We start from the raw sequence: 21,720 nt of genomic DNA on the forward strand, positions 1-21,720 counted from the left end.
AAATGGATCACTATTCACTTTAAATAATGCCACTTTAATAATGTTTACATATATTATTATGCATTACTCATCACATGTACACATATACTGTATTTTATACCATCTATTGCACGTTGCCTATGCCGTTTGGCCATCGCTCATCCATAAACACTGATGACGAGCTAGGTTTCCATCCAACTGGCAACAGATTCTCATGCGAATATTCCAAAATCTGCATGAAAACATTTTCCCACCAGAGATGTGTTTCCATCAAATTGACCCGTTGCAGATAAGTCTGTGCTTGATGACATGGTGCACATAAAAATACCTTTTGCGGTTCTATTCCCATGTACCTCGCTCTCTCTCTGCCGCCCGGTCTGTCTCGCTCTGCCGCCCGGTCTGTCTCGCTCTGCCGCTCGCTCTCTCTCTCGCTCTGCCGCTCGCTCTCTCTCTCGCTCTGCCGCTCGCTCTCTCTCTCGCTCTGCCGCTCGCTCTCTCTCTCGCTCTGCCGCTCGCTCTCTCTCTCGCTCTGCCGCTCGCTCTCTCTCTCGCTCTGCCGCTCGCTCTCTCTCTCGCTCTGCCGCTCGCTCTCTCTCTCGCTCTGCCGCTCGCTCTCTCTCTCGCTCTGCCGCTCGCTCTCTCTCTCGCTCTGCCGCTCGCTCTCTCTCTCGCTCTGCCGCTCGCTCTCTCTCTCGCTCTGCCGCTCTCTCTCGCTCTCGCTCTGCCGCTCGCTCTCGCTGCCGCTCGCTCTCGCTCTCGCTGCCTCTCGCTCTCGCTGCCGCTCTCTCTCGCTGCCGCTCTCTCTCGCTGCCGCTCTCTCTCGCTGCCGCTCTCTCTCGCTCTCGCTGCCGCTCTCTCTCGCTCTCGCTGCCGCTCTCTCTCGCTCTCGCTGCCGCTCTCTCTCGCTCTCGCTGCCGCTCTCTCTCGCTCTCGCTGCCGCTCTCTCTCGCTCTCGCTGCCGCTCTCTCTCGCTCTCGCTGCCGCTCTCTCTCGCTCTCGCTGCCGCTCTCTCTCGCTCTCGCTGCCGCTCTCTCTCGCTCTCGCTGCCGCTCTCTCTCGCTCTCGCTGCCGCTCTCTCTCGCTCTCGCTGCCGCTCTCTCTCGCTCTCGCTGCCGCTCTCTCTCGCTCTCGCTGCCGCTCTCTGCCGCTCGCTCTCTGCCGCTCGCTCTCTGCCGCTCGCTCTCTGCCGCTCGCTCTCTGCCGCTCGCTCTCTGCCGCTCGCTCTCTGCCGCTCGCTCTCTGCCGCTCGCTCTCTGCCGCTCGCTCTCTGCCGCTCGCTCTCTGCCGCTCGCTCTCTCTCTGCCGCTCTCTCTCTCTCTGCCGCTCTCTCTCTCTCTGCCGCTCGCTCTCTCTCTGCCGCTCGCTCTCTCTCTGCCGCTCGCTCTCTCTCTGCCGCTCGCTCTCTCTCTGCCGCTCGCTCTCTCTCTGCCGCTCGCTCTCTCTCTGCCGCTCGCTCTCTCTCTGCCGCTCGCTCTCTCTCTGCCGCTCGCTCTCTCTCTGCCGCTCGCTCTCTCTCTGCCGCTCGCTCTCTCTCTGCCGCTCGCTCTCTCTCTGCCGCTCGCTCTCTCTCTGCCGCTCGCTCTCGCTCTCTCTCTGCCGCTCGCTCTCGCTCTCTCTCTGCCGCTCGCTCTCGCTCTCTCTCTGCCGCTCGCTCTCGCTCTCTCTCTGCCGCTCGCTCTCTATCTGCCTCTCGCTCTCGCTCTCTCTCTGCCTCTCGCTCTCTCTCTGCCTCTCGCTCTCTCTCTCTCTGCCTCTCGCTCTCGCTCTGCCTCTCGCTCTCGCTCTGCCTCTCGCTCTCGCTCTGCCTCTCGCTCTCGCTCTGCCTCTCGCTCTCGCTCTGCCTCTCGCTCTCGCTCTGCCTCTCGCTCTCGCTCTCTCTCTGCCTCTCGCTCTCGCTCTCTCTCTGCCTCTCGCTCTCGCTCTCTCTCTGCCGCTCTCTCTCTCTCTGCCGCTCTCTCTCTCTCTGCCGCTCGCTCTCTCTCTGCCGCTCTCTCTCTCTCTGCCGCTCGCTCTCTCTCTGCCGCTCGCTCTCTCTCTGCCGCTCGCTCTCTCTCTGCCGCTCGCTCTCTCTCTGCCGCTCGCTCTCTCTCTGCCGCTCGCTCTCTCTCTGCCGCTCGCTCTCTCTCTGCCGCTCGCTCTCTCTCTGCCGCTCGCTCTCTCTCTGCCGCTCGCTCTCTCTCTGCCGCTCGCTCTCGCTCTCTCTCTGCCGCTCGCTCTCGCTCTCTCTCTGCCGCTCGCTCTCGCTCTCTCTCTGCCGCTCGCTCTCGCTCTCTCTCTGCCGCTCGCTCTCGCTCTCTCTCTGCCGCTCGCTCTCGCTCTCTCTCTGCCGCTCGCTCTCGCTCTCTCTCTGCCGCTCGCTCTCGCTCTCTCTCTGCCGCTCGCTCTCGCTCTCTCTCTGCCGCTCGCTCTCGCTCTCTCTCTGCCGCTCGCTCTCGCTCTCTCTCTGCCGCTCGCTCTCTATCTGCCTCTCGCTCTCGCTCTCTCTCTGCCTCTCGCTCTCTCTCTGCCTCTCGCTCTCTCTCTGCCTCTCGCTCTCTCTCTGCCTCTCGCTCTCTCTCTGCCTCTCGCTCTCTCTCTGCCTCTCGCTCTCTCTCTGCCTCTCGCTCTCGCTCTGCCTCTCGCTCTCGCTCTGCCTCTCGCTCTCGCTCTCGCTCTCTCTCTGCCTCTCGCTCTCGCTCTCTCTCTGCCTCTCGCTCTCGCTCTCTCTCTGCCTCTCGCTCTCGCTCTCTCTCTGCCTCTCGCTCTCGCTCTCTCTCTGCCTCTCGCTCTCGCTCTCTCTCTGCCTCTCGCTCTCGCTCTCTCTCTGCCTCTCGCTCTCGCTCTCTCTCTGCCTCTCGCTCTCGCTCTCTCTCTGCCTCTCGCTCTCGCTCTCTCTCTGCCTCTCGCTCTCGCTCTCTCTCTGCCTCTCGCTCTCGCTCTGCCTCTCGCTCTCGCTCTCGCTCTGCCTCTCGCTCTCGCTCTCGCTCTGCCTCTCGCTCTCGCTCTGCCTCTCGCTCTCGCTCTGCCTCTCGCTCTCGCTCTCGCTCTGCCTCTCGCTCTCGCTCTCGCTCTGCCTCTCGCTCTCGCTCTGCCTCTCGCTCTCGCTCTGCCTCTCGCTCTCGCTCTGCCTCTCGCTCTCGCTCTGCCTCTCGCTCTCGCTCTGCCTCTCGCTCTCGCTCTGCCTCTCGCTCTCGCTCTGCCTCTCGCTCTCTCTCTGCCTCTCGCTCTCTCTCTGCCTCTCGCTCTCGCTCTGCCTCTCGCTCTCGCTCTGCCTCTCGCTCTCGCTCTGCCGCTCGCTCTCGCTCTGCCTCTCGCTCTCGCTCTACCTCTCGCTCTCGCTCTACCTCTCGCTCTCGCTCTCTCTCTGCCTCTCGCTCTCTCTCTGCCTCTCGCTCTCTCTCTGCCTCTCGCTCTCTCTCTGCCTCTCGCTCTCTCTCTGCCTCTCGCTCTCTCTCTGCCTCTCGCTCTCTCTCTGCCACTCGCTCTCTCTCTGCCTCTCGCTCTCTCTCTGCCTCTCGCTCTCTCTCTGCCTCTCGCTCTCTCTCTGCCTCTCGCTCTCTCTCTGCCGCTCGCTCTCTCTCTGCCGCTCGCTCTCTCTCTGCCGCTCGCTCTCTCTCTGCCGCTCGCTCTCTCTCTGCCGCTCGCTCTCTCTCTGCCGCTCGCTCTCGCTCTCTCTCTGCCGCTCGCTCTCGCTCTCTCTCTGCCGCTCGCTCTCGCTCTCTCTCTGCCGCTCGCTCTCGCTCTCTCTCTGCCGCTCTCTCGCTCTCACTCTGCCGCTCTCTCGCTCTCACTCTGCCGCTCTCTCGCTCTCACTCTGCCGCTCTCTCGCTCTCACTCTGCCGCTCTCTCGCTCTCACTCTGCCGCTCTCTCGCTCTCACTCTGCCGCTCTCTCGCTCTCACTCTGCCGCTCTCTCGCTCTCACTCTGCCGCTCTCTCGCTCTCACTCTGCCGCTCTCTCGCTCTCACTCTGCCGCTCTCTCGCTCTCACTCTGCCGCTCTCTCGCTCTCACTCTGCCGCTCTCTCGCTCTCACTCTGCCGCTCTCTCGCTCTCACTCTGCCGCTCTCTCGCTCTCACTCTGCCGCTCTCTCGCTCTCACTCTGCCGCTCTCTCGCTCTCACTCTGCCGCTCTCTCGCTCTCACTCTGCCGCTCTCTCGCTCTCACTCTGCCGCTCTCTCGCTCTCACTCTGCCGCTCTCTCGCTCTCACTCTGCCGCTCTCTCGCTCTCACTCTGCCGCTCTCTCGCTCTCACTCTGCCGCTCTCTCGCTCTCACTCTGCCGCTCTCTCGCTCTCACTCTGCCGCTCTCTCGCTCTCACTCTGCCGCTCTCTCGCTCTCACTCTGCCGCTCTCTCGCTCTCACTCTGCCGCTCTCTCGCTCTCACTCTGCCGCTCTCTCGCTCTCACTCTGCCGCTCTCTCGCTCTCTCACTCTGCCGCTCTCTCGCTCTCTCTCACTGCCGCTCTCTCGCTCTCTCTCACTGCCGCTCTCTCGCTCTCTCTCACTGCCGCTCTCTCGCTCTCTCTCACTGCCGCTCTCTCTCACCGCCGCTCTCTCGCTCTCTCTCACCGCCGCTCTCTCGCTCTCTCTCACCGCCGCTCTCTCGCTCTCTCTCACTGCCGCTCTCTCTCCTATGTATTTTCCAGGCCAAAAAAACTGACACTGAAAGGCTACAAGCAGTACTGGTGCACATTCAAGGACATCACAATTTCCTGCTACAAGAGCAAAGAGGAGGCTCATGGGACACCCTCCCTCCAAATGAATCTAAGAGGTACCAGGACCGCCCCCACACACACACACTGAAGAAGGCAACAGTTCCTTTATGACCGAAGTGTGTTTGATCCCCAGTGGTGTGTTATGGATGGTTTGACCTCTCCTGTTCCCTTCCTCTGAACTTTTCCTTGTCTTTGTAGGTTGCGAGGTAACACCAGATGTGAACATTTCCAGTCAGAAATTCAACATCAAGTTGCTAATCCCAGTGGCTGACGGCATGAACGAGATCTGGCTGCGGTGTGATGCTGTGAGTGTGGCTCTCTGGCTTCCTCTGGCTGCATGGAGGACCATCTGTCACAATGTCAAGAATGCAATACATTTACTCATGGTGTTACATTTAAAAGTGACTTAGAAACATAGTAAGACTGATCAGATTTGTGCCAATAGTTGGAGTGTAGGTGAAAATATTACAGTTACCACATACATGGGAAAGTACTCTAGGACCTAATGAAAAGCCATGTACGTCATTGGCCTCAGCATAACCACCACCTCCCTCCTTCCCATGCAGGAGAAGCCATATGCCCACTGGATGGCAGCGTGCCGCCTGGCCTCTAAGGGGAAGACCATGGCAGACAGCTCCTATAACCTGGAGGTCCAGAACATTCTGTCCTTCCTCAAGATGCAGCACATGAACCCTGACCCGCAGTTCATCGCCGAGCCAGCTGTCACCAACGACATCAACTCTGAGTGCCTGGTGTCGCCGCGCTACCTGAAGAAGTACAAGAACAAGCAGGTAACTAGCCAGGGGCTGTGTGGAGAGGATACCCCATCAATGTAGACGAGATGATTGGCCCATCACTCTCTGGATTCAAATACGCATGCATAGAGATGCATATTTCTACACTGCAAGTGAACTGACAAAAGCTATGTCAACAACCCTTAATCATTTTCAGATGAGTTGATGTTAGTCAGGTGAAGGTTTAAGGATAGTCTAGGATGGAGAGAGACGAAGGGGGAAGAGATGGGCAGAGCAGTGTTCAGGGTGAAGGGTGTTGTTTACTTCCCAGCTGGCCTGGGGTGCCTCCTGGCATCTGGGTTGTCCTGCACAGGAATGCAACCGCCCTCGATCCCTCCCGCTCCAAGGGGAACCCAGGACAGCAGTCTAAAGGAGAGGATTACCACAAGTCACGCTCAAAGGCTATCTCCTTACTCTAATCAGCTTCCTTCCCTAGTCTCCCTTCTGTCATTTACCTCTGAAAGGAAGCTAGTTGACTGGATTGAGGTCTACCATGTTAATTTCACCCAATCATATCCTGCCAGATCTGGGCTCAAGTAACAGTATTGCTTCTGTCCCTCTCTTCGCCCCATCCTGGGCTTGAACCAGGGACCCTCTGCACACATCAACGGTCACCCACGAGCGAGTGACGTCACCGATTTTAAACGCTACTAGCGCGCACCGCTAACTAGCTAGCCATTTCACACCAGTTACACACAAGAAGGAAAGGAGAAGAGGAAACTAATATATTACTAAAGGTTGAGATTCACAGCCAGAGAAAGAGAAACAACCTAAAGGAGTTGTCTTACTGAGAAATCCGAAACAAACCACCAAAAGCCAATCAATGACAGTCACATTTACGCGTTAGGCCCTCGTAGGCAGAGGTTAACTTACGTTTTTAAGTAACAGTAAAATTGTGCTCTTTATTTAGCAAATTCCAACGTATATAACAGGCTGACCCGTATACTGGTAACAATGAGAGGGGGAGTGGTCTTCCCACGCTTACTCACTCAATGTGGTTCTGATTTAAGCTGTGTAGGAAAAGTGGGAGGTTCTTTTGGTGTGTGTTGGTTAAGTGATGTCGCGGTACTAGTCTGGGTTTGGACTGTAACCATAGCTTCAGCCTTACGTGAATCTCTGTCGTCTAGAAGAAGAGCATAGGGAAAGACCACTCATAGTGTGAGTGAGAAGGGAGGAGAGAGCTAATCAAACAGGAAATGTCTATCCAGGGTCGACATCCTAAAAACAGTCATTGCCGTGTCTGCTGGATCACACTGGAATGGTGTTCTTGTCCCAAAGAAGGAGACCGACTGGTTTATTCTGCATTGCTGCCCAAAAACAGGATAGGTGTGTGTCATATGCATGTGTGAGAAAAAATGTGCCTCCCCTCAGATCTCATAGTAGCACCCCTCCTAGGTTCTCTCCACAGGCCTGCGGGTCTGTCTGTATGGGACTGTGGTTCTGGCCCAGCTCCAGTCTCAGTTTGGGGCTCTGAGCTCCAGCCAGGCAGGCAGGGGATGTTCCTAAGGCACCACATGAAACACCCCTCACTTCTCTACCTGGACAGGGCCGCTGGCGGTGTGTTCAGAGAAGGTGTGTGTGTGTGTGTCCTTCATGAGACTGTGTGTATGTTGTGTATGTGAGAGAGTGCATGTATTGTATGCTTGTGGACATACACTTGTTTGGGAGTTTGTTTGTTTGGAGCTTCAGGAAATGAGTCCTGTCTGGGAATGCAGAGTGGGAAACCAGGCTGGGAAAAGCCACTCTTTCAGCTACTCTGTTGCAGGTCAATGTTTTTCGTCATGAATCTTGTTCTGGTGAAAGCTTTGCAGAGTGGTCACTAGCTGGCACAGCCATAAAGTCATAACATCTGATTTTAAACCTAACCTTAACCACACTGCTAACCCTAATGTCTAACCCTAACCTGAAATTAAGACCAAAAAGCACATTTTTGGTGTCATGAACTTCTACAAAATAGCAAATGTTTTCTTTGCAGCTGGCCTATCTACGGGGAATTGCTCAGTCCTGCGTTCATGACGACTCATGACAATAAAGGTCAACCAGCCACTGCGTCAGTCAGCTGTGCTGTGGGAGAGATGCTTGCAGGGTGCTGCCTCTGCTCTTTCCTTTTTTTTCTCCATACTTCCTCTCCGACTCCCCCGATGTGACTTCCACGCTGCAATTCCCAGCAGATATGCAAAGGAATTTATAGATCACTGGGAGTTAGGCTAGATGGATTCCTAACTTCCTAGCTAAACATAGTTTTACATAAGAGAAAGCAAACTGGGCAGGCACAATAGCAAACACCAGGATATTGCTAGATAACCTAATGCAGAGGGCTGTAGTGGTGTTTACTTGAGCTGTGTGATGCCTTGGTATGTGTTCCCACCATGTGGACATGAAAGGAATTGCATACACAAGATGAATGGCCTGTCCTACAGTACAGTAGCTACTTAACTCTCAAATTAAACAAGATTTACTGTCATAAAAGCTCCAATGAAATGTTTCAAACTTGTAAATCAATTAAATCAGTTTGTGTAATAATTTGTGTCCTAAACCCTCTACTTGCCCTGACAGATATACTGACACTGCTGCTGGTTTCTCTCCCCATGGAGACTGCTGCTGCTGCTGGTTTCTCTCCCTATGGAGACTGCTGCTGGTTTCTCTCCCCATGGAGACTGCTGCTGTTGCTGGTTTCTCTCCCTATGGAGACTGCTGCTGGTTTCTCTCCCCATGGAGACTGCTGCTGCTGCTGGTTTCTCTCCCTATGGAGACTGCTGCTGCTGCTGCTGGTTTCTCTCCCTATGGAGACTGCTGCTGCTGGTTTCTCTCCCTATGGAGACTGCTGCTGCTGGTTTCTCTCCCTATGGAGACTGCTGCTGCTGGTTTCTCTCCCTATGGAGACTGCTGCTGGTTTCTCTCCCCATGGAGACTGCTGCTGGTTTCTCTCCCCATGGAGACTGCTGCTGGTTTCTCTCCCCATGGAGACTGCTGCTGGTTTCTCTCCCCATGGAGACTGCTGCTGGTTTCTCTCCCCATGGAGACTGCTGCTGCTGCTGGTTTCTCTCCCCATGGAGACTGCTGCTGCTGCTGGTTTCTCTCCCCATGGAGACTGCTGCTGGTTTCTCTCCCCATGGAGACTGCTGCTGGTTTCTCTCCCCATGGAGACTGCTGCTGGTTTCTCTCCCCATGGAGACTGCTGCTGGTTTCTCTCCCCATGGAGACTGCTGCTGGTTTCTCTCCCCATGGAGACTGCTGCTGGTTTTTCTCCCCATGGAGACTGCTGCTGGTTTTTCTCCCCATGGAGACTGCTGCTGGTTTTTCTCCCCATGGAGACTGCTGCTGGTTTTTCTCCCCATGGAGACTGCTGCTGGTTTTTCTCCCCATGGAGACTGCTGCTGGTTTTTCTCCCCATGGAGACTGCTGCTGGTTTTTCTCCCCATGGAGACTGCTGCTGGTTTTTCTCCCCATGGAGACTGCTGCTGGTTTTTCTCCCCATGGAGACTGCTGCTGGTTTTTCTCCCCATGGAGACTGCTGCTGGTTTTTCTCCCCATGGAGACTGCTGCTGGTTTTTCTCCCCATGGAGACTGCTGCTGGTTTTTCTCCCCATGGAGACTGCTGCTGGTTTTTCTCCCCATGGAGACTGCTGCTGGTTTTTCTCCCCATGGAGACTGCTGCTGGTTTTTCTCCCCATGGAGACTGCTGCTGGTTTTTCTCCCCATGGAGACTGCTGCTGGTTTTTCTCCCCATGGAGACTGCTGCTGGTTTTTCTCCCCATGGAGACTGCTGCTGGTTTTTCTCCCCATGGAGACTGCTGCTGGTTTTTCTCCCCATGGAGACTGCTGCTGGTTTTTCTCCCCATGGAGACTGCTGCTGGTTTTTCTCCCCATGGAGACTGCTGCTGGTTTTTCTCCCCATGGAGACTGCTGCTGGTTTTTCTCCCCATGGAGACTGCTGCTGGTTTTTCTCCCCATGGAGACTGCTGCTGGTTTTTCTCCCCATGGAGACTGCTGCTGGTTTTTCTCCCCATGGAGACTGCTGCTGGTTTTTCTCCCCATGGAGACTGCTGCTGGTTTTTCTCCCCATGGAGACTGCTGCTGGTTTTTCTCCCTATGGAGACTGCTGCTGCTGGTTTCTCTCCCTATGGAGACTGCTGCTGCTGGTTTCTCTCCCTATGGAGACTGCTGCTGCGGCTGGTTTCTCTCCCCATGGAGACTGCTGCTGCGGCTGGTTTCTCTCCCCATGGAGACTGCGGCTGGTTTCTCTCCCCATGGAGACTGCGGCTGGTTTCTCTCCCTATGGAGACTGCTGCTGGTTTCTCTCCCTATGGAGACTGCTGCTGCTGCTTTTTCTCCCTATGGAGACTGCTGCTGCTGCTTTTTCTCCCCATGGAGACTGCTGCTGCTGGTTTCTCTCCCCATGGAGACTGCTGCTGCTGCTGCTGGTTTCTCTCCCCATGGAGACTGCTGCTGCTGCTGGTTTCTCTCCCTATGGAGACTGCTGCGGCTGGTTTCTCTCCCCATGGAGACTGCTGCTGCTGCTTTCTCTCCTCATGGAGACTGCTTTCTCTCCCCATGGAGAGATCAAAATGTTCCTGTTAATTTAGCCTGTTCTGATTATGCTACGTTGTGTTGAAGCTGTTTTCTTGGCTCATTGGCCTTGTTCTCATTTGCTTGTTTTTCTTTGTTCTTTCCTTCTGTTTTCTCTCTTCCCTCCTTTTGCGCTGTCCTCCCATCCCTCCGTCTGCCTCCCTCCCTCTTCAGCCAGGCTATATCAGGGACCTGGTAAGTGGAGATGGGTTTGTCTTTGGGTCGTGTTTGATTTACCAGTAGATCTGTAACATAGTCTCAATAGTTAGTCTCACCTTTAACATTAGAAAAATAAACTGCCCGGTCAAGGGTGATTGCTAGCTTGTGTTTTGTCCGATCCTCATTCCCTCTAATTTCTCCTTCAACTACTAACACACTCTAAATGTGAAGCTAATATAGTAAAGTGGTGAGTCTGTCCTGAAGACCCAGGTCAGCATCTCTCTGCTCATCCCACTGACTCATACACCGGGGTGGGGAGGCACTTCATGGGTCCCTTAGACTGGCCTCTGTGGAGGGTCACATATCTCAAATGTTTGTTGATACTTTAATTTGGTTACCTTGTGTGCCTTCCTATATTTATGGGGAGGTGTTGGGTGTCTTTGGGTTTGGGAGGTTATAGGACAGGGCCATGTGTGCACAGTAGACCTATGTCTGTGCGGGTGTGTGTCTGGGGCTTGGTTTCATAGTGGTGGTCTGTGACGTGTGTGTTCAACAGTCTTTTGTTGTGTGTTCATCAGATTTCGGCCCGGATCCTAGAGGCCCACCAGAACGTGGCCCAGATGAGTCTGATCGAGGCCAAGATGCGCTTCATCCAGGCGTGGCAGTCCCTGCCTGAGTTTGGCATCACTCACTTCCTGGCCAAGTGAGTTCCCCTCTTCTCCAGAGTCTCTTCATACACTCCTTTATTGATATAACAGATCTCTTCCCCCAGGTCTCTCTGTCTGCCCACCTGCCTCTGTCTGTGTTTGGGATTGTTCTTTTACAGCGAACAGAGATTTTGTCAGATTTCAAAGATGCATGGTTGAAAACCCATAAGGTTATTACTTCCAATAAGCACATCCCAAGCAGTGAGCTCACTTGGAATTCTGTAATTCACAGATTCCAGGGTGGGAAGAGGGACGAGCTGATTGGCATCACCTACAACCGTCTCATCCGGATGGACGCCAGCACCGGAGACGCCATCAAGACCTGGAGGTTTGCCAACATGAAACAGTGGAATGTCAACTGGGAGATCAAGATGGTATGGATTTCAGCTTATAGAGCAGAAAATTAACTGTTTTAAAGACAAGGCATTTAATACTCTGAACAGTTACCACCAATTTGTTTTAGCTTCATCTTAGCTTGGCATTTCACATGGTTAGTACATTTTAAAAGGAGAATCTCTGTTCTACTAAATGAACCTTCCTATAGTTTTGACTGTATGATCATTCTGTGGCCCTAGGTGACGGTGGAGTTTGCAGACGAGCCTAGCCTGGCTTTCATATGTGCGGAGGTGGACTGTAAGGTGGTACATGAGTTCATTGGAGGCTACATCTTCCTGTCCACGCGCGCCAAAGACCAGAACGAGTCTCTGGACGAGGAGATGTTCTACAAGCTGACCAGCGGCTGGGTCTGACTACCTGACCCCCTGGGTCAGAGTTTAGGGTCAAGAGGGGAGGGAGGGTGGTGGCTAAATCATATGGGTTTATTTTATTTGTTTTAAAGTTTTGGTGGTTTTAAATGGAACCATGCTTTAGAGCCCCATGCGGCCACCCATTATTGCCATTGTTGTTAAGAAGCTGATGCCCTTTATTTTTGTTGCATTAAGACTAATATTCTGCGCAACGCTGCAGCCCAGACTAACTCCAAACCCTGCCTGTGGCTCCCCCATCGCCCACATTATTTGACAGGAAGTTGGGAGTCGTCGCCCCCCCCCTCCCATGACCCATCCCTCTCCAATGCACTGGGGACAGCCGCCTCTTCCTCAAGCAGCTATCTCAAAGCTACGTCCATGAGAACCTATCACATGTCATCAGGAGACCTCTCCATTCCAAAGACTCTTTCTTAATCCCCCCCCCCCCTTCTACTCTGACTCCCCTGAAGGAACTGATCAAATTGACCCTTCAACCTCTCAGCTATGCCGTCATCGTAATCCGACCAGCCCACAAAACCATGTATCATTTCTTATGAAGAATCACATTATTTATTTATTTGTCCCTGTTTTGTTTTCTGGATTTATTGTTGTCATTTTGGTGAGGTGTGGTGTTGTTCGGAGTCTTTGAAGTGGTGTGTTGTGGTTTGTGTACTGCCTGACATCCTGTGTTATGATACTCTGTCTAAATTATGCTGCAGAGTGCCACCTCACTCTCACGTATTGTACATCCACATATTCACTCCATTTGGTGTGACTATAGGCAGTAGTAATCCTCAAAGTAAGAGTATCGGCAAAACAGTGACACGCTTTTACTTTCTCAGCAGAGACAGGAAGTGATATGAGGTAATTTCCTTCCGTCGTTAAGGAAAGGCTAAGGAACCCAGAGCTCATGGAGAGAATTGGGCACCGTGTCCTCTCCACTTGATGAAAGATTCTCACTTTGATCTAACTAGTCCATATGAAGTCACTTCCGCAGTAAGCACTTCTCCAGTATATGTATGATCCCTGGTCACACTTTATTTGGATAATCTGGATTTTCCATCTGTAGATGCTCTACAGATGGCCATACTATCAACAAACTATCTGTTGATAAGCAACTGCTTTTTGAGGTGACAGTTAGGGTAATGATTAAGTTTAGAATAAGGTTTAGGATAAGGATTAAGGTTAGGGGAGAGTCTGTAGAGCATCCCTTAATGAATAAGCTGTAGTTCAATTCATTGTTTTTTTTGTCTGAGCATACCTCCAGTGAGTGTCTCCTATCCTCTGTGTGAAACACTACATACAACAGCTAACAAGTGTGCTTGGAGAGTTTAAACAGCCTTGGTACACACCTACAGTAGCGCTTCTCTGTCTGCACTAGTTAACATGTCAGCACAACAGGAGCTCAAGCAGGGTGAATGTCCTGTAGTTTCTTATCTGTAAACCGCTGAATAACCATGCCTAGTTGTCATAGCTACTCTCAAGGTTGAAGGGGTCACTCAAGGATACTCTGTTTGAGATGGAATTTTAATGGGCAAGTTCTGAGGCAATTACTGAAAATGCAAATAAGAATGTTGTCATGGAACATGTGCCCAAATGATTTGGCTCAGTTACATACTGCCATGTTTCTGAGGGTTGTCCAGTGTCCACAGCATGAAGGAAAGACCTCAGCTCTGCCTTGAGACTCAGACCCTTGCAAATGCATTGTGCTTGTGTAGTACAGCTGGAGGGATACTACCAATAATAACAGCATTCCCAAGTGCAGCCTCCTCTTTTTAAATGCCATTCTTTATCTTACACCGTATAGTGTTATTATTCAGCACCGTTATTATTATGCACCAGCAATAGGTCACCAAGTTTGAAGAATTAATTATGCAGTCTTTTTTTCTTTGCCCTCAGTATGGACGAACATTAAATGAAGTATTAGTTTTTTGTAACTAATGTAAAAACACCGGTTTCATAGAATTGTACAGTTATTTTGTTGCTGCTTTTTTTCTTGTTTTTTTGGGATGTGTGTTTTTGTTTCTAGAAAAGAGAGGGGAAAGCCATCTGTCACCATTGTGTAGTATGAAAATGTGTGCCTGCCAATGTTACGGTCTTATTGAGTTTTAACATGAAGATATATATAAATATATATATAACACTAGTCTCGAACTCCAGGTTGGTTGGGATTTAATTACGATTTCTCACACTAGATATTATTATTACTCAAACATTGATAAAAGGGCTTTTCAATGTACTTTTTTCTTGTTGCCTCCCCTATAAATTGAATTACATTGCTATTCTATTTTCTTGCATTTTTTTGGCACTGATCTTACTCTCTAGCTCTGTAAACTACCACCAATGACACATCCCTTGGCTGCCAAACCCTTACTCTGCTGTTCAGAGCCTTTTCAAAAATGTATCACTTCATTTTCAGATTTGATCACTATTGTAGCTTTTAATTGAATAATGTTTTTGGTATGAAGGAGACACTTTTTGTTAAAGTAGACCTTGGCGTTTGAGACAAACGGCTGTAAGTGAACTGAAGTAAAAGAAGCAAACTTAGCCTAGTTTTTTCCTCCTATAACAGTTGTTTATTGTTTGCCTCCAATGTCCAGAGCAGCAGTGCATGGCCGGCTGTTTTCAGACTGTAAAAAAATGCATTTATTTAAAAAAAATAAAACTATTTAAGGAAGTTTGAGTTATAATATTGTACTCCAATTGAGGACATGTTATGTGTTCATAGACCATTGTTATACAGAATAACATGGACAGTGTGATTTTAAATTGAAATGCTGATATGCTGCTGAGAGTAAGTAGAAACCCTCTCCTTACTATTTATTCAAACATTGAGTCAGCGATCACAAACTACAAACCAGAAAACATCCAGAATACTCGCTATAAAGCTACAGTATTGTATTTTCCTTTTCTGTAACAATTGAAATTGGGTGAAGGTTCCCTGTCTCCACCAGAGGGCAGTATGTAACCATCCCCTATTCCACCCTCTGCTGCAGTCACATCCAGGACTGGATCCAAACTACTCTAAAGGTCACTCACTGTTCTTAAAGCAGCTTCCATCGTTACTTGGCATCCATCAGAAACATAGCGGCAGATTGATGGGGAGATGTAATGTTTAGTGTTACCGTCCGTCTCTGTACCCAGGCTTTTGGCGCCCGATCAACACCGCACCAGGGAGACAGGGTTGCCATGAAGATGGCACTCCGGCCACCTGGTGCCCATGGTGTCTTGGCATCTTGTAGAGAGGGGTGGTGGGCTGTAACTCAGGTGACATGGGGGATACATGATGAGAGGGTTGGTGTGTCAGGGTATGTCTCTTGATTATACATTGTGATTCTACTTTTTATTTTTTTGTCAACATGCACATCATGCGGGAAAGTTAGAAAACAAAATGTGTAGCGTTCCGTAGTCTAGCATGTTCATGGCATCACAGTAAGATCTGAGCATGTCATATCCTTTATGGTGACAGTTGAGAACCCTCTTGGGCAATTACATTCAAATCAAATTTTATTCAGTATCCCTCTGCTTGTCAACTGGTACGGTATCCACCCTCCAATTCAGTGCTGAGGTGTGTGTGGTGTTACTGGTGTAGCTCTGGGAACAATGAAATCTACAGGAACATCCTGTCCTTGTAATCGATGTGTCAATAGAATTTCAAGAACTATTCAATACACATTTGCATTTTCATTGTTTATTTAAGATGTTTCGAACATGTCTCTCACTTAACTAAAGCAGAAGTTGTTAGCGCGTGCATGTATGAGAGAGCGTGCGCTTACTATCTGTGTATATGCATGTGTGTTGAATCTTCTGCATGCATCTGTCCTCATCTCAAAACGAGGCATCTATCCTGACTCCTATCCTGACATCATTCCCTGGGTCTTCTCTAGAGGGAGTATTTCCATTGTGTTTGACGCTGAATGGGAAGTGGCTGTCCTCAACCAGTCGCCACTCCACCTAGTGTCAAGGAACTCCTGTGACCTCATGGGACAACGGGGTGACGTCCACCACGATAAGAGCAGAAGGAGTAGGACGCTCAAAGAAAATACTCAGTTGAGTTTGAAGTGATTTTAAATGATTTAAACTGCTTGGATTCAATGACACACAGAACATATCTCACACCTCTTGTAACCACTGATGTGCCAGCTGTCTTCCACTGTTCTTGACTTTCTAAGAAGCATATCTCAGCTGTCTTCATACCTGGTTAAGGTAATGGACATAAGGGTTGACTCATTGGAACTTGACTGACAATCAATGGTTGAAAGATATTTGTTAGCCTAGAAAGCAGATCGTACTGGTAAGCTAGTTTGTTATGAAACATCTACACGTATAGCATAGTTTTTCTTGTAGGTTATTCTACGTATCAGACCTGACTTTAGATAAGTTCAACATTCTTAACTTCTGTTATCAGCTGGCTGGAGATATTCAGCTTTCTCCACACACTCCCACTCATTGAGTTGTGTTTCCAATGTGTGTACGGCTTACATTCCCTCATGACTACGTCAATAGACCTACACGAGACCATTATAGACAAACCAGTGATCAATTAAAAACAGTAATTCTCTGGAAATGGTAAGTTATTTCACATGGGACTGATTATGTCACATCTTACAATACTTCCCATATTGGGGAAACATGTTTTTATTGTTGTTCAGATGATGCCTTAGTAAATACAGTGATTGCTCTTAAAAAGCTACTTTTCATTTTTTGAGAATGAGTCAGAAACATTGACTCAAACATTTATTCTAGTTGTCAAAGCCGACCACCTCCTGGGTCTATACTCTCCCCTGTGTCAGATCATCTATTTCCAATGATCTATGATGAATGATCTGCCCTTCACATCCAGAAACCTCTCTAACAGCCCCCTCCATCGAAACATAATAGGAAATAAGCTCAGTCTCCACCATTCATCCCGGTTCCAGCACCCTGTGTCTGTCTTACATTAGCCCCCTGCAGTGTGGATATGAGAACATCTCGATGTGACACCTGCAATAAAGACCAAATTGGACATTGGAAAATAGAATTGGATCTTCAGCTATTTGTTATAACCAGGGGCTGTCTGGCCATTGGTCTGCTAAATTAGCTGGCCAGCCAGTTATCTTGCAGCAAAACAATAAAGGGGACAGAACTGAGTGGGTTGCTGCCTGCTGGGGACGGAGAGATGTAAGCCTATATCTCCGGCTGAATGACTGGTGTGACATATTGAAAATTAGGTGTCTGCCATTGAAACAGGGACAGCCGAGGAAAAGCCATCATAAGAACTGTGTTGTATAGACAGTGCGATCTTCTAAGGATCTCATTCGTCCCGGACAGTTTGATTGTGATTGTTAGAGGAGTACATTGGCTATAACAGTCTACTGTTAAATGAGGTTTTCTTGGTCACGTCCCTAGTGATCCCTAGTGGCTGAGTATTAACTTTGATACAGGCAGGACTATTCCTCTGAAATTCCAGCTTTCACGTCTGAGTTAAACTGCTGCCTTCAGGCAAAGAGAGAGAGATTAATGGTTTTCGCGGTGTTGGCACTGCACTGCAGGTGAGAGGGAATATGAGGAGAAAGAAACTCTTTGGGAGGGTGCGTCTCATTAGTCTAAAGAGGCCTCTCCTCATATCCTTTCCTTCATTTGCTTTAACCTACTGTATTTGTTTTTAGATCAAGGGAAGGAGACGAGGAGAGAGAACCAGCTTTTGATTTGAGATGTACCGCATTGTATGTAGCTTCCTCTCCTTGTTTCCTTTCCTATAGGACCACTGATCTAATAGAGCTTGTTATGCAGCAGTAATATGGTGGACAGCTATCCAGTTTAACTATCAATAGTGGTCATTATGAAGGAAAGTAGGCTATACAAGGAAAGAAATACAAATAGTAGTACACAGCTGCGATATTTTAAGCTCAAGGAAGTGTAGAAGTGTTTTGTTGACCTTAGGTCAAAATAGGCCTACTGTAGTGAAGGTCAAAATGTGGGAAATCTGGTCTTTCTGGTTTTGCTCAATTAAAATGGAATCAAATTGCAGCACTGGTCAATACATGTCCTCCTCCCCTCAACAACACTTTTTATTTTATGAACTATTTTTTTTTTCTAATCAAATGGGTACAGATGATTAACTTTAACAAACAAGTGTTTTAATTATGTTTCTCACTGGCAACATGTAAAGCTTTCTTCCAGTTTAACATCAGTTCTTTGCTACAATGTGGTGCCCCACTATTCAGTAGGCCTATACTGTATGTAATTGCTCTGCAATACATGTACATTCTCCCAGATGTGTTTAGTGTGATAATGTTCAAACTCATTTGTGAGTTTATATCGGAGTGCAGATTCTTCTCCTTTGCTGATAAACATGATTTATATAACATACTGGGATATCCAGCACCTGAACATAGCCAGTGTATGTATGTGCACATCCTCTGTCCTACTTCTTCCTAACGTATGCATTTACAACTAATGTAGTTGTAAAGCATACTGGACTTTCACTCTGAACATTGTTTTCTTTAGGAATGCACAGTCGTATTGCCATACTGAATATGATCCAATTCTACAAGCTACAATAGAGCTTAATTACTTCAGTGAGTGTGGTGTTATAAAATATTAGGATTGGGTATTAAACTGAGACGTCCTCGAGCAGGGAAGCATGGAAATGGGTAGACATCATGCAGAATACCGGAAAAGGTCTCTTAAAACAACAATGTTTTTGTCACCTTTGGTTTTTCATCATGCAAGTCAGGTCACAACCCAGTTGGTGACACAAATAAATGGTTTGGCTATGGGGTAACGTATCACAGACATTCCGCCTGGCTCTCTCCTTTTTAAAGTCAATAAAGGGTTGGGAGATTAATGGCTTCACACACACCAGCTTACTGTTCACTTCACATAGGTTGACTTGAATCGTAAGAAATTGATTTGCGTATGCACATTGCACACACACGCCATCACATCTCCCAGTTCTGTTGAAAATGCAGAGTGACTTCTTGAACAAAGTCCACCTCTAAGAAGAGCCAGTAAAGGACTCTGATGAAATCAAATAAAACATGCTGCTGTTTGATGTACTCCCACTGTTTGGTTCAAAGAGGTACACAACCAAACACACAGTGGAAATAAAGCCGTCATCCGCTGTAAACTATATATGTGAATCTTACATGCAGATCTGATGTCCTACTCTCCCACCCATCAGATCATAAAATACCTATGTTCCCATGCATCTGATGTAATCATCTTTCACTGCAATGACCACGATTTCAACTCATCATACTGATTGAATAAACAACAAGCCACATGAATGCCCTGCTTGAATGGAGCGTTTGATCAGTGAGAGGACTGAGCGCTGTGTGTGTGTGTGTGTGTTGAGAGGATGTGCTGGCAGGCATCTGGCTGCATGAGAGGCTAGGAGCAGAGCAGAGGGTCTGGCCGTTCTGCTACCCCCCTCCCTGTTTACCCTGCTCTCCACAGGGACTGGGGTGCCTTGTTCTCATCCTCCTCTCCTTGAGCCCAGCTCCAACACAGTGATGTCATGTGCAGGAAGGATGTTTGTTTTCCACTGTGAGGTGTGTGTGTGACGGGTTTGTGTGTGGGAGGGGCAAAAGCAGGCTCAGGGTGATGGAACCCAGAGAGAGGGAGTGATAGGGTCTGCAATACTGCTCCTTAACCTCTCACAAAGTTATATAAGACAGATGGATACAGTGGATCAGGGTTCGAATTTCCCTGCGGCATCGGCAGCTGTGGCCGTCAATGACACCTTGTGTCGCCCTCTAAAAAAAGTGGCCCTTGTGCTGAATATAATAATTATAATTCCCTTCTCCCGGCTGCCAATCGCCGTAGCCTCCTCCGAAGCACCTCTCACTCACATGGCTCTCACTCAGATATCTCAATTCTTATTAGCCAATGCCCATGATGTGATCGGATCCTTCTCACAGGCATCACAGTCCCGAAGTAGGCTACAAGTGAAGACAGACACATCGGGGATGTAACGACGCGCAAACTTCTTATTGAATTCCGAGCCGCATATTGTTGATGTTAGAACTACCCACATTTGACTTTTTGTCAGCCAACAAGATGAGTAAAGAACAGCAAAAGCACTAGCCTCTGTAAATGTACTATCCCCCATAGTACAAAAGTTGACCTATTCCAAGGATCATTAACTAGATTCAGCCGTGGGCCGATATTTGTTCTTGAGAAGATGTTCAAACAAAAACAGATATAATGAAGTAAAACATAATAATTTCGAACCTTGCTTACATTTGTATACGATCACATACTGTATATCTCTCTATTATGCATGGGAATACTTTGGAACAGATTTCCAAAATTAAAATCACTTGGAGCTGTTTTGCTGGTGTTTTTATAGTATTTTATGTCCAACAATAAAATTATTTAAAAAAAAATGTTTTTTACATTTATTTTTGCTCAGAAATTTGGGGGGCCCAAAAACATTGCCTGTGGACCGCCAGTTGGGGAACCCTGACCTATTCTATTGGTCAGCTTGTACTTTTGGGACAGTTATGGAAAGTGATAGATCCCAAATTAATACAACCACTGTGCAAAAAGTAAATAAAAGCAATGAGGCTGATGCAACAGAACGTTTAGCTTAAAATGTTGATAAACTATTAGGCTATTTGTTCACATTATAAACGCAGCAAATGTCCCAAAATGCAATTTGTGGGAAAACATAATTCTCAAAAGTGCACCGCAACAGATCGGTTTCATATGACAGAGATGAAAATATCCTTCAGAAATGTAGATGGAAGATCTAAAGATGCAACAAGCGTGAAAGAAACATGAGAGAAATAGGCCCTAATGGTTTTAATGGCATATGAGGAAGTGTTTATGAAATAATCCCCTTAACATTCCTGTAGTTGGAACATGGTAAGATATGCCTCATAAAATGTCAAACGTCCAGGTTTTAAACAATTACGTTTATGGTTGGTTAAATAGTTTCAAAATGTTGTCTGAATGCACTCAGATTGCAAGGTGGGTGATGTTGCAGTGCACAACAGGTACTGGCCTTTCTCTCCTATTAAAACAAACAGTGTTTCAAGTATGTCGACAGAATCAAGCCTTTAGATATTAATAATGATCCTACATTATATTTGTCAAACATGACTGGCATTTAGCCAATATACATACAGTACCAGTCAAACGTTTGGACACACCTACTCATTCCCGTGTTTTTCTTTATTTTTACTATTTTCTACATTGTAGAACAATAGTGAAGACATCAAAACTATTAAATAACACATATGGAATCATGTAGTAACCAAAAAAACAAATCAAAATATATTTTATATTTGATATTCTTCAAAGTAGCCACCCCCCACATGTCAGAATCGTTCTGGACATTACAGATTGTAGCCTATACGTATAGGCTATCACCTACACTTCGACTTGTAGGCAAATTATTTATGTACATATAGAATCAGCAAAAAAAGATACTTCCTCTCACTGTCAACTGCGTTTATTTTCAGCAAACTTAACATGTGTAAATATTTGTATGAACATAACAAGATTCAACAACTGAGACATAAAACGAACAAGTTCCACAGACATGTGACTAACAGAAATGGAATAAAGTATCCCTGAACAAAGGGGGGGTCAAAATCAAAAGTTACAGTCAGTATCTGGTGTGGCCACCAGCTGCATTAAGTAGCGCAGTGCATCTCCTCCTCATGGACTGCACCAGATTTGCCAGTTCTTGCTGTGAGATGTTACCCCACTCTTCCACCAAGGCACCTGCAAGTTCCCGGACATTTATGGGGGGAATGGCCCTAGCCCTCACCCTCCGATCCAACAGGTCCCAGACGTGCTCAATGGAATTGAGATCCGGGCTCTTTGCTGGCCATGGCAGAACACTGACATTCCTGTCCTGCAGGAAATCACGCACAGAACGAGCAGTATGGCTGGTGGCATTGTCATGCTGGAGGGTCATGTCAGGATGAGCCTACAGGAAGGGTACCACATGAGGGAGGAGGATGTCTTCCCTGTAACGCACAGCGTTGAGATTGCCTGCAATGACAACAAGCTCAGTCTGATGATGCTGTGACACACCGCCCCAGACCATGACGGACCCTCCACCTCCAAATCGATC

At 48.5% G+C, this 21,720-nt stretch overlaps 1 protein-coding gene across 6 annotated transcripts in view; it reads left to right on the forward strand.

Moving 5' to 3' along the window:
* LOC129813042 (fermitin family homolog 2-like) overlaps window positions 1-14,325 on the forward strand; it is an 84,237-nt gene extending 69,912 nt beyond the window's left edge. For 4 of the 6 annotated variants that reach the window (XM_055865181.1, XM_055865182.1, XM_055865184.1 and 1 more), the window contains 7 exons: window positions 4,605-4,729; window positions 4,872-4,978; window positions 5,240-5,464; window positions 10,211-10,231; window positions 10,774-10,898; window positions 11,135-11,276; window positions 11,478-14,325. In XM_055865181.1, the coding sequence (XP_055721156.1) occupies window positions 4,605-4,729; window positions 4,872-4,978; window positions 5,240-5,464; window positions 10,211-10,231; window positions 10,774-10,898; window positions 11,135-11,276; window positions 11,478-11,651 (919 nt within the window). In that variant the 3' untranslated portion in view covers window positions 11,652-14,325. The remainder of the gene's footprint in view (window positions 1-4,604; window positions 4,730-4,871; window positions 4,979-5,239; window positions 5,465-10,210; window positions 10,232-10,773; window positions 10,899-11,134; window positions 11,277-11,477) is intronic. The other 2 variants (XM_055865183.1, XM_055865186.1) reach the window with 1 other exon arrangement.
* The last annotated feature ends 7,395 nt before the right edge of the window (window positions 14,326-21,720 follow it).

The sequence above is a fragment of the Salvelinus fontinalis genome, chromosome 16 (genome assembly GCF_029448725.1).
Source record: "Salvelinus fontinalis isolate EN_2023a chromosome 16, ASM2944872v1, whole genome shotgun sequence".
Taxonomy (NCBI): Eukaryota; Metazoa; Chordata; class Actinopteri; order Salmoniformes; family Salmonidae; genus Salvelinus; species Salvelinus fontinalis.